The 16183-nt window shown below is 44.3% G+C and overlaps 3 protein-coding genes across 4 annotated transcripts; 2 read left to right on the top strand and 1 right to left on the bottom strand.

Annotated features, from left to right (window-relative positions):
- The first annotated feature begins 130 nt into the window (after positions 1-130).
- LOC133152265 (uncharacterized) lies at positions 131-2351 on the top strand. The gene is made up of 3 exons (XM_061275709.1): positions 131-491; positions 912-1646; positions 1724-2351. The coding sequence occupies exons 1-3, from the start codon at positions 251-253 to the stop codon at positions 2083-2085; spliced, it is 1338 nt and encodes a 445-aa protein (XP_061131693.1). The 5' UTR covers positions 131-250; the 3' UTR covers positions 2086-2351.
- Positions 2352-2510: 159 nt separating this feature from the next.
- On the top strand, positions 2511-8375 carry cog4 (component of oligomeric golgi complex 4). Of its 2 annotated transcripts, none has more exons than XM_061275707.1 (19): positions 2511-2834; positions 3374-3456; positions 3566-3680; positions 3792-3966; positions 4097-4290; positions 4375-4480; positions 4641-4798; positions 4857-4915; positions 5107-5228; positions 5306-5424; positions 5749-5915; positions 6003-6171; positions 6240-6302; positions 6377-6490; positions 6576-6668; positions 6741-6824; positions 7098-7199; positions 7469-7597; positions 7843-8375. In XM_061275707.1, exons 1-19 carry the CDS (start codon positions 2700-2702, stop codon positions 7975-7977), a joined length of 2322 nt encoding a protein of 773 aa, XP_061131691.1. In that variant the 5' UTR covers positions 2511-2699; the 3' UTR covers positions 7978-8375. The 2 variants fall into 2 exon arrangements, with proteins under 2 accessions (XP_061131691.1, XP_061131692.1); XM_061275708.1 differs by having other exon boundaries at positions 2694-2834; positions 3348-3456.
- Positions 8376-9568: 1193 nt separating this feature from the next.
- Positions 9569-15774, bottom strand: gnao1b (guanine nucleotide binding protein (G protein), alpha activating activity polypeptide O, b). The gene is made up of 8 exons (XM_061275706.1): positions 15273-15774; positions 15094-15136; positions 12683-12824; positions 10813-10973; positions 10537-10665; positions 10325-10454; positions 10083-10236; positions 9569-10010 (listed from the first exon to the last, which is right to left on the bottom strand). Exons 1-8 carry the CDS (start codon positions 15388-15390, stop codon positions 9823-9825), a joined length of 1065 nt encoding a protein of 354 aa, XP_061131690.1. The 5' UTR covers positions 15391-15774; the 3' UTR covers positions 9569-9822.
- Between the last annotated feature and the right edge of the window lie 409 nt (positions 15775-16183).

The raw sequence follows: 16183 nt of genomic DNA, 5'->3' as shown, positions 1-16183 counted from the left end.
CTTTGAATGATTCGACTAATATTTTTTTAAATGCTCGTTTCAATAATGCGATTAACAATCGAATCCGGCGTCATTTGCAACCGATTGTTTGCATGGCCGCTAGGGAGCAGTGTAGAGTTTTTCGGGTGATTTGGAAGCACGTGAGTAAACAGAAGAAAACAACAGCCTTGCTCGTTCGACAGAAAAGAGTCGCCATTAAACGATCTGTTTGAACCAAGAACGCAAAACAAATTTGATCTTTTAGAGAAACATGACTCGTAAAAGAAGTATCGTTTGGAGTTACTACAAAGATATCTGTCCCAAATCGGTTGTGTGCGTTCTCTGTAAAGACATACTATTCAAACACGAACAGGGCAGCACCACGAGGATGTGGCGTCATTTGCGGACTCAACATCCAACCGAAGCGATCATGGCCGCCCAAAGAGAAAGCCAGAGAACCGACAATGTCTTCAGCCGTGAACAGGAGCCTGTAGAAATCGACGAAGCGCAAGGTACCTATCTTCAAATGAATGGATCGAAAGTTTGTTTGACCCCACTGAATCCCTCGAATCGGTTCATTAAAACGATTCGCTCAAAAGATTCGTTGATGCCATCGTTCAGTTCATGATTCAGTCCTGTGGTTCACATTCACTTACCGAGGGACGGTGATGATTACCAAATATTTTAAATTAGGAAAGCATTAAAAGGGTGGACTAGAATTAAAATATAAACTTTGCAGTCAGTGTGAAAAACTCTTGTGATTTCGTTTTCCCACATTAAATGTGACTTCGTATTAATATATTTGCGCGTGTGTGCGTATTTATACAATGAGGAAGCGGGTAATAAGTAAATGTGACGTCACATGACCAAACCCAGGCAACAAGATGTTTTTAACTATCTCCCTAACTACCTTTTTAATTCTTCTTCTCAAGTGGAAGTGGAACTGGAGGAGGAGAATCCTGACGCTGTCACTGTGAATCAAAATGAAGTTGATTCTGCAATAAATGGCATCCTTGTAGCAGTAAAAAGAGACGAGCCCGTCAAAGAAACGCCAGCAGAGACAACAGTAGAAGTGAACGAACAACAATGCCCGGCTGGTCAGTATCCTCGTCGCAGCCTGATCTGGAAACATTTTAAGCCTTTGCCCGATTTGAACGCTGCTCAGTGTCAGATTTGCAAGAAGAAGATCATGTGTACTGAAGGCAGGACCAGCAACTTGTACCGGCACATGGCAAAGACCCACCCGCATGTGAATCCACGATCAGGTGGAATTGTGAATGAAGCTGACCGTAATTCTGATTCGCGCGGTGTCCTCGAAGCAGACAGAGGAGAACCCGTGGAGGAAGCAGGACAGGAAAAAGAAAAAGTCGTGGTTGAAAATCCTCTCAGTTCAAGGAGTACAATGCACCGGCGTAGCTCCGTCTGGAAACATTTTAAGCCTTTGGGAAGTCCGGATGTTGCCCAATGTTTGATTTGCAAAAAGACCATTCGATGCATCGACGGCAAGACCAGCAACCTGCACCGACACATATCCAAGAGCCACCCAAAGGCGAGTCGGCAAGCGGCCAAGGTGCTGAAGCCGACCAAACCCAGCTCACCCTCAGACACTTCCAGTAATCTTCAGGAGCCATGTCCCATGGAAGTCATGGACAATGAAGATATTACAGGTAGAGAATGATTGATGAGAATGATCATACCAATTTATGCGTGCCGCCGCTTTACCAAGATATTTATTGTCTTTCAGACGAGGTCAATGACTCAAAGGTAACATCCGCAGAGAGGCGCATTCTCAAAAGGGAGCAGGAGTTGATTGAAGCTTTGAGGAGGACGCAGAGGGAGGAGGCTAAAGCTCTGGAGCATCAGAGGGAACTCATCGAGAGTCTGCGGGGAGTCAACGCCAGAGAGGCTGCCATGGAGAAGAAGCAAATCGAGTCTCTCAGGAGAGCGCAGCAGGAAGAAGCCAAAGATTTGATGAGACAGAGGGAAGAGCTGGAGACAGAAAGGGCAGAGCAGCAGAAGAGGCGGGAGGAGCTTGAGCAGGAAAAGAAACAGTTGCTCATGTTTTGTCAAGAACCTCCAATTCCAGCCTTGGTTTCCCAACCATGAGTTGTTTTGTTTTTATTTTTTGCCGGTACCATTGCGATCGACACACTTGAGGGGCATTTTTATAGAGTGTTCACAAAAAACCCTGCCGTTTTTTAGCTTTGGGTTACATTCTATAATGTACTAGGATATTGATATGTGATCTTAATTTGACTTTTGCAGAACAGTTGAATGTATATGTACTATTATTACTCTTTTAGTAGTTTTCACTACTTGCTGATTGCTAACAAGGAGATGAACGACCAAATAAATCCCCTGGTTGAATTACAGTTGTTGATACACATTACTCTTCACTTTTAATCAAGTGCACATATTAGGTCATTTGGATACCCCCCAAATGTACACACGACAGTTTTGATTATTTGCCTGCCTTTTTATACCACAGTGCATTTACTGGTCGAATGCTGGATAATGCGATATCCCACCGTCTTTGAACGCACCGCAGCGACACGGGAAAAGGTGGGATTTTACTTCCGGGTTAGGAAAACAGCCACCAAAATAACTCAAATTTCCAAAGAAATGAGAGTGTCTTTGTGGCAAATGTAATACATAGCCAATAGGTAACTGCGGAAAGCTTAAAATAACAAGATACGGTCCCTTTAACACATCGCTGTAAAATGGATGATAGCGTGTCCCTTCCAACGAAAAGATGCGATTCTGGCAATCTATCCTCTGTAAGCATGGACACAATTTCGACACTCACGGAGCTGGACGATTTGGAGAGAGTTTATCAGCAACTCTGCGTGGAAGAGGTTTGTATAAAATGACATTCGGGTGACATTTTGACACTTGACGTGTCCACTCACTCTCAGCTATGCTACGTAAACTTCCGGGATGGGGCTCATGGAAACCAATGAAGACACTCAAATGTTACGTTTGCTTTTACGTGATTATATTTTAAAGAAAGGCAGCCTTGCAGCGTCGTGGGGCTTCTCGGCCCCAATTTTAGCCCAACAATCGAAAAAATATTGGAGCTGACAAAAGAAACTTGCATCAACGTCGCTGTGTTATAACTTTAGCAAGTGATATTCCCACCTATATTGCGCAGTAATAAACATAGAAATACAATATATTATTTAATCAGTGTGTGAAAACAACATATATTAGTTTAGTTAGTTTACTGAGCAATTGTGATCGTCTTCAGTATCCGGGATATGAATCTCACTTTTATACTGACTCCTTGTGGGCAAGACATGCACACAAGAAGGAGCTGCACAATGAATTAATAATCGTGACGAACTAACCTATTTCATTCTTTAAATCAGATGGGATTGTCTTTGCTTTGGTTTAGAAAGCAGTGGAGGTTGAACTGGATCGGCTGATGGGACAAGAGGGCACGATTCACACAAAGATGTTGGCCCTCCAGAGGATGGGGTAAAATATTCTCACGCATTGTCAACATTAAGACTACTCTGACACTTGGACTTCTTTTTTTGAATGAAGTCTGAGCTGACTTGGCATGCATTGCTTCTGCGCTTCTCAGGCCCAACCTACAGTTGATCGGAGGAGATGCCAGCCAGCTCTCTGGCATGATCACATTCACCTGCAGCCTAGCAGAGAATGTCAGCCGCAAAGTCAGACAGCTCGACCTGGCAAAGGTACACACATCTACTACCGTAACCCAAAATACCGGTACTATTCAGTTTATTGATGACGGCTACTCTGTCTTAAATTTTATAGGTTAATAAAGTTTGTGTCTGATTTAATAGACGCGGCTGTATAACGTCATTCAGCGAGCTGATGACATTCTGGATCTGAAGTTCTGCACGGATGGCGTTCAAACAGCTCTGCAAAATGAAGATTACGAACAGGCCGCTGCCCACATCCACAGATACCTTTCTCTGGACCAGTCAGTCATTGAACTGAGCAGACAGGGAGAAGAAAGTATGCAGAATAACTCTGTTAACTCTAGTAAACGTCAAGTTCTGATTGATTGAGTCCTTCTTTTGGTTTGGGTTGGCTGCAAGCAGCAGATGCATTGTTGATTGGTTCTCAACCAGTTTGGTTTCCACAGGCAGCACTGTGGATGCCAGTCTGCTACTACTGCAAGAGGCTGAGAAAAAACTGAAGGTCATCGTAGCTGACAAGTTGGATGAAGCCGTGGCAGCCGTGGACCTGGCACAGGTGGAGAGGTTTTTCAAGATCTTCCCGCTGCTGGGCCTCCATGATCAGGGCCTGGCCCGCTTTGGACAGTATCTCTGCACTCAGGTCAGTGAGGAATTGGAGAAATGGACATGTTTGCTCCAAGGGGATGGATTGGTGACTCACACACACATGTTGTCACACACGCAGCTTGCCTCCAAAGCCGAAGAGAACCTGCTCTTAGCAACAGGAGGAGAATTGGGCGAGAAAAGAGCTCCACTCATATTTGCTGAGACTCTGACATTGTTGCTCGAAGGTGAGTACACGGTGAACTTTGAAACTTTTCCATTGAACTTCAAATGAATTACATTTGGAAACTACTGTTAGAACTGCATATCGGTCAAGCTCCCAAACAGCAAAAATGTGTGCGATTTCTGACAGGGTGGAGAATTTGGGACTGAATTTCTCATTCACAGGCATTGCACGTGTGGTGGAGACCCACCAGCCTATCGTAGAAACGTATTACGGTCCAGGCCACCTCTACACACTCCTCACCCACCTGCAGCAGGAATGTGACAAGCAGTGCCAGAAGATTGTGGACAAGTTCATGGAGCAAAGAGAATACCTTGCCAAAGTTTGCATCTGGATGACATTTAGCTTGTATTATGACACCTTCTAAATGCGGTCTGTAGTTTCAGATTGTCCAGAGCAGTATGATGAAGAGCGTACCCGGGGAGAGAATCGAGCCCAGGTATTGTTTGCTTATGCACACCAGTCACAAGATTAGGTACACCTCACAAGCGCCAATTTAAGAGCCAAAACTTCATATTAACACAGAAACGTATTCCTAATATTTTGGTTAGTGTATTAAGCTCCATGACGGAAGCAAAGAATAAATCAATTGAACAGGTGTTTCCATGAATTTGTATCTTCCTGCGACAGAGAGCTGGACCCCGTATTGGCAGAAGTCACCTTGATGAATGCGAGGGCGGAACTTTACCTGCGCTTTCTGCGGCGACGGATCATGGCCGACTTTGAAGTCGGCGACCAGAGCGTCACAGCAGGTAAGTAATCCCTGAGCTATATATTTGTCGTGTCAAATTTTGTGATGGATGTGTGCGTGTGCATATTTGACCATCAGAACATCACCAGAATGTGGAGAAGTTGCTCAAACATTGCGTGCTGAGCAGGAACATGCAAGAGCTGATCGGCTACTACGTTCCAATGGAGGAGTACTACATGAGGGAGTCCGTCAACAAGGTTCACTACACTCTTCCATTTGCACTTTATACACACAGTATTCAAGAATTTTTTATTTTTGATACAGTCCTTGTGATTAAATGAACGTAACACAACGTATTAGATTATACTCAATATTCTTGCAAGGGATATACTGTCGGCAAATAAAACTTTGACTGGTAGGCTTTATTTTTAATGCTTGTATAGGGCAGAATCATTCCATTAATTTATGTCCATATTTTTTTGTATCGCATTCATACATTTGCGGTTTTGTTTTATCGTAATTGATTGTGCCAATTCAATGTAAACAAGTTGTGTTGTACTGTCCCGTTTTTTCCTTATCAGGCTGTTACAATGGACACGTATGAGAAAAGTCAGCTGACATCCAGCATGGTGGACGATTGTTTCTACATCGTGAAGAAGTGCATCAGTCGAGCCTTGTCCAGCTCCAGCATCGACTGTCTCTGTGCAATGATTAACCACGCCAACTCGGTGCTGGAGTCCGACTTCAGGTCAGCACTTTGGAAAGACGGTTAATAAAGCGCAGCTTGTCGGGGGGGGGGTCTCACGCTTGTGTCGGTCTTCCCCTGACCCGCCAGGGAGGTGTTGTACACCAAGCTGAGGCAGGGCTTCCCAGCCACCACGCTGCAGGATTTCCAGCGCGGCGTCAGCAGTGCCGTCAGCCTCATGCAGAGCAGCTTGCAGCAGGGCAAGTTCAACACCGAGTTCAACATTGAGAGTGCGGAAAATGCCAAGGCTGCTTTTTTGGTGAGATTGACACACATTTATATTGTGAAAGATAAGGACAAAGAGTTCAATGACTTTGTCGATTACAGGTGACCCTCAATAACGCCGAGGTGTGCAGTGAGAACATTTCAACTTTGAAAAGGAACCTCGAGGTAATGCTGGTATAATGCGCCTCGGTTCTCTTTGTCTTCCTCCACGTCATCTCGTTTTTGAATCCCACGTGCAGAATGACTGCTCCAAGCTGTTCAGTCAAGGGGCGAGTTCTGGCGACCGAGCCAAGATTGAGAGCTGCTTGTCCGACCTCGTCAACACATCCACAAAATTCAAGGACCTTTTGCAGGTTGGAGGCACGAAAAAACTTCTGATGAACATTGGCTGTTCAAAAAGCTCTGTTGACGTTTCAGCGCTTGACTTTGCTTTCTTAGGAGGGTCTGACTGAGCTGAACACGACGGCCATAAAGCCTCAAGTGAAACCCTGGATCAGCGGCTTCCTGTCCATCTCGCACAACATCGAGGAGGTCAGTCAGGCACTCGCTCGCCGACTTCAAATGTCCTCGAAGCAAACTCGTAAGCGCCAATGTCACTTACAGGATGAGTTCAATGACTACGAAGCGAACGACCCCTGGGTGCAGCAGCTCATCATCAACTTGGAGACACTGATGGCTGAGTTCAAGGTGGCGGCACCGCCGTTTAGCATGAAGAGCATTTCCAAGTATTTTGTACCAATTTTTTTTAAAGATATATTATTCCGCTCATTTTTTCCACTGTACTCCTTCCTTAATTTTCCAACAATTCAAACTGTTCACAAAATTCATTATATTTCAGATTCCCGAAATGCCCGGTTTTTGCAGAATTACGTTTTTGAATTACAATGTGAAATGCCCATATTTTGACAGTAAAATTAAAAAATGAAACGTTTTTAAACGTCCTCTTCATGTCGTCATCAGACGACCCTCTCTCCTGCTATCTACGACACGCTGACCAGCCTGATGACCAGCTTGATATCCATCGAGATGGAGAAGACAGTCCTGAAGTGCTCCTTCAGCAGGGTGAGAGTTCCGGACTCGGCCACAAGGTGGCAGCGAGCACCTCCTGCAGCACATCGCTGACGTGCAATGGATGAAACGCAGTCAGCAATAATTCATGAAGTCTCTCACAGGGAGAAAGCCTCTGGCGTGATTGTCTCACTTCCTTTCCGACAATGTGTTCATTGGTGGTATAAATAGAAAGCCACTGCAGAAAGCTGGTAGTTTTAGAAGCATTTGGGGAGTGTGCAGGAATGAAGATCTTTTAAATGTGCTGGTGTTTTTTGTTGCAGCTTGGAGGGCTGCAGTTTGATAAAGAGCTTCGTTCTCTTGTGGCCTATCTCACCACCGTCACCACCTGGACCATTAGGGACAAGTTTGCTCGGCTCACGCAGATGGCCACTGTCCTCAACCTGGAGCGGGTAATTGACCTTCTGGAAACAATGCACAAACTCACTCTTCTGTCACACACACCTGGCTGCTAGTCCGCACCACTAACATCAGCCGATTTCAGCAAATGATCAAATTTAAAACACAATTTTTTCATTTGCAATACAGTAGCTCGGCACGTTTTTAAAGCAATAATTATTTGAGTCATTTTCTCGTACGTAGCTTTAAAAAAAAACAAATAGACCTATTGCAGGTAAACTGTTTCTATGCCTCGCAGGTAACCGAGATCTTGGACTACTGGGGGCCAAACTCGGGACCCCTGACGTGGCGTTTGACCCCAGCAGAGGTGCGGCAGGTTCTAGCACTGCGCATTGACTTCCGAAGTGAGGATATCAAGAGGCTGCGACTGTGACCCGTCGACCAATGAGCTTCGATTTGCAAAGACAATGCAAGTTTACAAAAAAAAAAATATCTGTTTAGGCAAATTTCTTGTTGGACATTTGCTGCACTCTTGGCTGGTGTTAAGATGATGAGCTGTCAACTGGAAGTCATATGTAGAATATTACTTGAGTAAAAGTATCTAAAATTTTCTATAATTAATGATCTGTTGTAAATGTATTTAAGTATTGGGAGGGACAACGGTCGACATTTTGGTCGTCATTTTTTGGGATGCAACAAAGTATTTGTATTCTATTACAAGATGGTATCGTTTGACAGGGTTGTGCTGATTGTGACCTACATGTGACTGAGCTCTCGAGTTAAATATGAGAAGTCTTAAATGTGTAATTAAAAGGTCTATTAATGGTGTCACACTGGGAGTAGCAACCTGCTAACCTGTAATTACGCAAAAGGAGGCCGCCCCGCCAAAGCGAAGCGGCGAAGTAATGAACACCTCAGCCATTAAAGTGACAGAAGTGGGTCAGACAGCTGATCCAGCCTAGTCATTCAATAAAGGAATGGCCGCTTTTCTGTGAGGTTAGAACACTTTTAACCTAATAAATCGCGAGCCGCTCGACTGCACCACAATTTTCACGTTGATCTCGATCGGATAATACGTTTCAGCAAGCGCGGCCACGCGTGTCCCAATCTACCGGATGTCAAACACGTTCTCATTTTGCGACCTAACCTAAATTGATCGCTTTGTGTATTCTGAGAGCATAAACGGACGCACACGTGAATCGTTAGGAAAAGTGTAGCTTTAATGTAAACACAACATTCGATTGGCTCAGCACAAACATTCCACATGAGAGCAACCAATGAACTACAGAAGATGGGGTGCAGCACAAAAACATTCACAGTAAAAAAAAAAAATCTGGTATAATCGTAATATATTTATATACAATACGGTGCTTTTACGGTGACAATGAATCGGATATGAGGGGAAATGTGTATACTGGGACGGGGAGGCGGAGTATGGGGGGTGGTGGAGAGCTGTACTGCTTCAGTGTGAAAAGAGGAGGATGATAAACAGGAGGGGAGAATATTATATAGTCCCCTAACAGGCAGAAGCTGCCTCTGATGATATTCTCTTCTCTCCTTGTGCAGTCTTCTATGACTAAACAGATTCACATTGAGGGCCAAATTAAATGTGTGGCTGGAGGAAGAGGGATGAGGCTTGAAACAATCAACAATTCAATGGTCACAACCCTAAACAAGAACCAACTAGGATCCTAAACTCTTCTCAAATGGTTGGCACCAATATGACAGCTTTTTGTTTGTGTCTCTTTCTTTCCACGTCTATTGTAAGATATTATCAACTGATGGGCGGTCCTCGTAGCACAGAAGGCCGGCCGCTCTACACGGGATAATACTCTCTTTCTGTTGAAGTACAAGAGAAAAAGAACAGAACAGACCTGCGGGCTACTCGGTCATGTGAAGGAAAGGCAAACCTCCCGGCGCATCCCCCGTTATATTATCGGCATCGTCTGCATCATCGTTTAACTTGTCGAAATGGAGCAGCAGACAATGGGGTTACTTGCTCCTCCTGCTCCCCCCCCCCCCCCCCCCCCCTTGGTTGTTTGTATACGCTCATCAGCAAACCATTCAAACACTCAAAGACAAAACTGGGGCTCATGAACTCGTGAGAAGAGGAAGGGAACAAAATCATAACATGAATCCGACATATCTGGTGGCAGCTCTTTGGGTCCATTTCGGACGTGTTGAATTACATATTTTTCTGTTGTGTGTAATTTTTTTTTTTTTTAAAGTACCATGAAAATGATATAACGCCTCACACTCTCTGCAAGAACGGCCGTGCTCAGTATAAGCCGCACCCTCTCAGGTTGTTTGCGATAATGATGTCGGTGACAGCATCGAACACTACCTGGATGTTCCCTGTGTCCGTGGCACAGGTCAGGTGACAGTAGATCTCCTTATTGGGAGATCGGTTCTTACTCTCAAACTGAACCTGAATGTATGCGGTGGCGTCGTCGTAAGTGTTAGCACCTGAAGGAGAGCAGAAGATGACACGTTAAGTTTCGAGGACATCCGTTTGGGGAACGAGCTCCAAACGCTCACCTGTGTATTCGGGAAAACAGATCGTCAGCGGCGACTTCTTGATCTTCTCCGCAAAGAGGTCCTTCTTGTTGAGGAAAAGGATAATGGAGGTGTCGATGAAGAACTTGTTGTTGCAGATGGAGTCGAACAGCATGAGGGACTCGTGCATGCGGTTCTGCAACGAGAAATTTCGTTGATGCCGAAACTTCTCATTTTAGTTCACAAGTCAAAGCAAAAAAGGTCTCCGTTGGGGTCACACTTACAGTTGTTTCATCCTCATGGAGCACCTGGTCATAACCACTCAGGGCCACACAAAAAATGATGGCAGTCACATCCTCAAAGCAGTGGATCCATTTCTTCCTTTCCGACCTTTGACCTCCCACGTCAAAGAGCCTGTGGGAAAATGCCAAATGATAGCTACAAACTCCAGGACACATCTTCAGGTAGCACCTTGGCTACAAGAGGAGGGACTTACCTAAAATGGAGGTTTTTGAAGGTGAAGTGAGTTTCCACAATGCCGGTGGTCTTCACTCGGGTTCTCAAAATATCCTGCTCTGTGGGCTGGTAGTCTGCAGCCCCGATCCGGTCTAAACTGTCCAGGTAGCTGGTGGCGACAAGGAGCAAGAAATTAAGCTCGTTCAGAAATACTAACTAACACCCAACCATCTATTTAATTGGACATTTGAATATGCGAAACAGAAAAGTTTTGCGAATGGGAAACTAACTCAAAGTGCCATTCCGTGTCACTCACTATTGGGCCGAATCGTTGAGCTGGTATTCGCGGGCCCGGTTGAAGCACTCCTGAGTCCCGGCGTCAGCCCAAACGCGCTTCATGGCGCAGAGAAGCTCCGCAGAGTATGGCTCAGTGTCCTCCATGCGACTCACGACGTCACACACTAGCTTAGCATCCGCCTGGAAATGAAACCGAAATAAATTGGGCTCCTATATATTTTTGAGTAAATCAAGATGATACTTACATTGGTATCGTAAGAAAAAAAGTGGTGTTGATCATCCTTAATATTTTTATGTATCAATTATTTTGAAGAAGCTTATCTTTAAAGCAGTTCACTTGATTAATAATGTGATATATTTACAAATAATACTTTGACACGAAGCAGAAAGTAGGTCAAAACATTTTTGCTTCTGAAACACAATTATTCAATCTATTCAACCAAAACCTGTGAAGAGAGATTTTGTTGAGTTGTAAATAGTTTCTTTGTCAAGTAAAGACAAAATTATTTGTATGGTCCTTAATCATCAGAGAATCATCTGATAACTATTAACAACATCCTCTGATCTAAAACAGCCCAAGAGCGCAAGAAAAAAAAAAAAAAGTTTAATGATTAAAAAAGAAAACCTCGCGGGTGGGAGGACATCCCCTTTCATGCTGTTATTCAACTAGAACTAGCAATTTGTGCTTTTGTCGATCTAGAAAAGCTGTATTGAAGCCAATTTATTAAAATTAAAAAGATGGTTCTCGACACTGCAAGGATAACTTCTTCCTTTCTCTCTCTTTGATATATTGAAATTCTTCCTTTCACTCTCTTTGATATTGTATTTGTCATGCCGTTATAATTTGTGGGTTGCTGTTGTCTTTTTTGTCGTATCGTCACTTCCTGTTTTATTTTGATAAGCTACTCTCCTCTCGTTTCCTGAATGCCTTACCTGCTCCTGATTGTGTGCACCTGTGCCCTTCCCTTTCTGTGTATTTAGTCAGCGTCAAGACAAGGTCTCGTGCCAGTGAGTCTGGTCTCGTCAGGGGTTACTAACGATCACACATGCTGAAAGATACTTTTTGAATACCTTGTCTAGTTTTTTGAAGAACTGTTTTATTCTCACTTTACCCAGAGAACTATTTAGTTTGTTTTTGCTACCTTGAGTTCCCTCTTTGAGTTGTTTTTGATTTTTGCCGGCTCTCGCCAGTCAAAATGAATTCCTGTTTTTTTTTGGTCACTCTGCACCTGAGTGTCCTCTCCTTGTTCCTAGCCTGACAGTATTGTCACTATCTAACTTTGGAGTTTAATTATTTTGGGTATTGTTGTAGATGGGCGCGGTTAGAAATGAGCGTTTGCGCAGTTGTGGGAGTGAACACATCTAGGAAATTTGCTTCCAGCTTTTTTGTGGCTCTTCTCATTCCCTTTAAATTCAAGGAAGGAGAAGGCGCATGGTCTATTTGGGAGAAGAATCACAGACTTGCTGCAGGCCATGCAATGGATCAAAGCACAGTAAGTGCTTTTAGGATAGAAAAAAAGATCTCCTCTTGCGGATGATGTGACATCAGCCTTTGTGAAGTGGGAATTTAGAGACCGCCTTCCACCACTGATTGTGTGTCTGTGGTAATCATTTATTATTATTAAAAATATATATAATTCTCTGCATTTTATTCTTAATCCCAACAAAGAACCTTGGGATGACTCATGCAATGGTAGATTTAGAATATTTTTAATATATAAATATATCTTAGAAAAAGTGGATATTTTAGTTTGAGAAAATATAAATTTATATCTGAGAAAATATTTCCTGTATATCCAATATCTTTTTTTAATCTGTGACATTTCATCTCATCACAGTCATCCCTCATCATTTTAGTGACGGAGCATTTCAAGCCGGAGGCAACTGACTTTTCGATCCTTGTCTCCAAACTCGATTCCCAGCGAGTCCATGGCTCGCAGGATGGCTGCCAAACTCTGGATGGTGTTGCTGTAGACCACAGGTTTGTACTGCTTCACGTCATCCCCGGAGAAGCCATCTTCGTGGATGATCCTGCAGGCGCACACAGATATTAGCACACGGAAAACTCCCGTTCTGCCATCTGTGTTGATCATCTATTCACCTTGAGTGGTAGAATCCTTCATTTGAATTTACATTCCAATTTTAAAGAATTTATCCAAACATCGGTGATATTTAAACCTTATATAGAACAAAATTCCACTCATTGATTGTGACTACTATGGAGCTCAACAGTTCCTGCATGGTAGGACCAGAAAGAGGGGCGTTTTAATATTGTGTGCAGCTGGCTGTGTGCAAAATTGTGTAATTATGGATGAGAAGTGGATAAGATGCACAAACCATGAGTGAGAGAGAGGATTGAATTAATAAAGAGTCCAGGCTGTGAATCACCATTAGTAGTTTACGCAACAATTTCCTCAGCATGCTTTGGCTGCTGCTAGGATTATTTAGGCGCATTGTTTCGATTGAGTTTGTAGGTCAAAAAGGATCGTTTGACCTGACTGTGTTACTTAACGGCAGTTTGTTTGCTGTGCATCATTTGCACAACTCACTTCAATTTGATCAATATGATCATTTCACCGTTTTTATGGCTCAATTTCCAAAGGAAGGGAGACAGATTCCTTTTATTTCAACAGTGTTTGGCCACAATGTAAAAAAAGATTCTGATTATAAAATGTCATATTCAAAGCTTTTCATCATCCGCAGAGTGGGCCAATCACACTCGAGTGTAAAAATAGGAATTCTCTGACATCGCTGCAGCTGCGAGTCACTAGCACAAGTTAGTGCATTCCACTCCAACCCGGCCGGCGCTGTCTTTTTTCAATTCAATTATTCATATCCTGTGAGGCTAACTTTGTACCTCCTCTATGTTGAGTTATCAAGAGCCATTTTGAGCCTTGTAGCTTTCCCAAGCTTGTCTACCCAGCTCACACAAAGTAGATTGACATCATCATCATACATGATCTATTTGTCATATATTCATATAAAATACATTTAATTCCCCTCTTAGGGTGAATAATGTATACTATCGTTTAGGAAAATTATCCATCCAGCTTTCTATCTGCCCATCCCTCTGTCATCTATCCAGCATTCCATCTTTCATATCTCTATCCATCCAGCTTATATTCACTGTGTCTCCACCTTGTCACCTATCTGTCTATCAAGTTATCTACCTATTAATTGATCAATCTAGATTTCTCATCCCATTCTCTACCTATGGCACTTTCTATCGCCATCTTCTATCGTTCTAACCATCCATTTTCTATCTATGGATTTCTCCTGTATCTTCCTAAGCATCTCATCTACTCTATCCGATCTCTCTCGCTCTCCCGCTCTCTCTCTTTCTCTCTTTCTCGATCTATTTACCCATCTGTTTCTCTCAAGCCTTCCAAATGCAGTGCCTTCCAAAATTATTGGCACCCCTGGCTACAATGTTCTAATAAATTATAACAGGACAAAAACCTATCTATTGCTCTTTTGAAATAAGAATAATTATAATAATAATAATAATAATAATAGAGGTAGCAGCACAATTTGGCCCCGAATGTTGCGTTTAGTGTCTTTACGGAAAAATACATCTAAAAGGGTTAATAGGTGAAGGAAGAAGAGGAAGCAGGGTTTTTTCTTTTTTGGGGGGGGGGGGTCTCGAGTAGGGGAGGCTGCACCACTGCGGAGAAGCCTCACATTACAAAATATACAATAGACTCCATGTTTTCCCTGAAAACATCTCGAAACTTCATTTAAGCAGGTTTAGCAACGAGCAACAACAGTGATTTAAAAACAGCAAATAGTGGTTTAGCTCAGAGGTTGAGATGCGGTTTTCCGAGCCATATTTCTACGTAAATCCGCTTTTATAGGCAAAGTACTCCCGCCGATATCGGGCACTTAAAGCCATTAAGATTAAAAGCAGAGGTATTCACTAATGGAGCAGCGCTGACCTCACACACGAACACACACTCAGAGAGGAGAGAGGAACAACACCCACACCACAGTCACTAGACTACACTAACCGACAGCCCCCCAGCCCTAAAGCTTCGTTAAGTACATTTCAGCACCCGCCGAACGAACAGCACCCGCCGAGCGGGGGCCTCGACTCCCGAGCCGAAAGGTGCTCCAACCTCCGGGCACTTCTCGCGGGCTTCGGCCTCTGGAAACATGGCGGCTCGACGGAGAGGAAGGGAGGGGAGGGAGGGAGGAGGAAGAAGGAGTGGGGGGGGGGGGGTCTCGAGGCCTTTTTTTGAAGCATAAATAAGCCACCAAACACTAAACACTCAAATAAAAGAAAAAAAAGAAAGCGACTTACTTCATTTGTTTGACGATGGTGCTTTTGCCGGACTCTCCACCGCCTGGAAAGAACACACAGGGAGAGGGGCGGCTAATGGTGAAATCAGTACCACGGAGAGCACCAACCGGCCCGACCGGGGACAGGGTGTGGAGAAGCAGGGAAGTTGGTGATTAGCGGGGTGGGGAAGGGAGTCTTACCGAGCAGCAGCAGCTTGACGTCCTTGGCGGCCACCACCCCGTCCTCCTTCAGGTTCTTCTCGATGGCCTTGCTCCGGTCCAGAGCGGCTCGCTCCTCGGCGCTCAGCGTACATCCCATGATGGTGACGAGCAAGCGAATGAACTAGCGTCGTGTTCCCCTCCGGGTTCCGCCTTGGTCCACCCCGCGACGCCGACTCCTCAATCAGTGCGTTGTCGTCGCTCTTCCTCTCGCCGCTACAGCATTAGTAGGCCCGGATTGAGGGCAACCCGAAGCGGTCTTCTTCGATTTTTTCCCCCTCCTTTTTCTTCTTCTTCCTTAGTGTGTCTCGCTCCGTCCCCTCTCTCAGAGGGGGGTTGGGGGCGGGGTGGGGTCGTTCTGAGAGAGCCTAGCTGCGGGGCTGAGGTTGTTGTTAGGTGGGGAGTGTGAAGGGGTGGAGGAGGGGGGCTTGGTTTTCTCTCTCTCTCTCTCCCTCGCTCTCTCTCTCCCCAGGGCGGCGCTGGTGCTGCTGTTGGTGGTGCTGATGATTTCCTAGTAGTTTTTTTTCCTCCAAGAGGAGGAGGAGGAAGAGACACACCTCGTGCGGACAATCTCGCTGACGTCAGAGCTTCAAATCACGTCCTCTAAAAAAAATGAAATTCAAATGGGGCAGAGCTTTAAATGGCAAACGGTAACCACGTGTTTCTTTTAGGAGGAATACAGGTACATGTAAATTACTTACTTAATCATATCCTTGTCGTCACGAAACTACACACACCTCATGTGAATTCAACATCAAACATTGACATTTGATGTGTGCTATAATAGTAGTGTGTACAATATTGCGTTTGTGTGGTCACATGAGAATGCATGTGTGCATCTAGTAGTGGAAATTTTGGCATGAGTTTAAAACGGTGCCCTAGCATCAATCTGC

The sequence above is a fragment of the Syngnathus typhle genome, linkage group LG4 (assembly GCF_033458585.1).
Source record: "Syngnathus typhle isolate RoL2023-S1 ecotype Sweden linkage group LG4, RoL_Styp_1.0, whole genome shotgun sequence".
NCBI classification, from domain to species: Eukaryota; Metazoa; Chordata; class Actinopteri; order Syngnathiformes; family Syngnathidae; genus Syngnathus; species Syngnathus typhle.
The sequence above is the reverse complement of the archived record's forward strand: the minus strand, read 5'-3'. Positions and strand labels throughout refer to the sequence as shown.

Excerpts from the sequence above, each read along its gene's own strand:
- LOC133152265 (XM_061275709.1), top strand. The coding sequence starts at position 251 with ATGACTCGTAAAAGAAGTATCGTTTGGAGTTACTACAAAGATATCTGT. Across the intron at positions 492-911 it reads AGAAATCGACGAAGCGCAAG|TGGAAGTGGAACTGGAGGAG; the intron begins GTACCTATCTTC and ends CTTCTTCTCAAG. Across the intron at positions 1,647-1,723 it reads GGACAATGAAGATATTACAG|ACGAGGTCAATGACTCAAAG; the intron begins GTAGAGAATGAT and ends ATTGTCTTTCAG.
- cog4 (XM_061275707.1), top strand. The coding sequence starts at position 2,700 with ATGGATGATAGCGTGTCCCTTCCAACGAAAAGATGCGATTCTGGCAAT. Across the intron at positions 5,425-5,748 it reads TGAGGGAGTCCGTCAACAAG|GCTGTTACAATGGACACGTA; the intron begins GTTCACTACACT and ends TTTCCTTATCAG. Across the intron at positions 5,916-6,002 it reads GTGCTGGAGTCCGACTTCAG|GGAGGTGTTGTACACCAAGC; the intron begins GTCAGCACTTTG and ends CTGACCCGCCAG.
- gnao1b (XM_061275706.1), bottom strand. The coding sequence starts at position 15,390 with ATGGGATGTACGCTGAGCGCCGAGGAGCGAGCCGCTCTGGACCGGAGC. Across the intron at positions 10,237-10,324 it reads TCCATGAGGATGAAACAACT|AACCGCATGCACGAGTCCCT; the intron begins GTAAGTGTGACC and ends TTCTCGTTGCAG. Across the intron at positions 10,011-10,082 it reads CTGTTTTCCCGAATACACAG|GTGCTAACACTTACGACGAC; the intron begins GTGAGCGTTTGG and ends GCTCTCCTTCAG.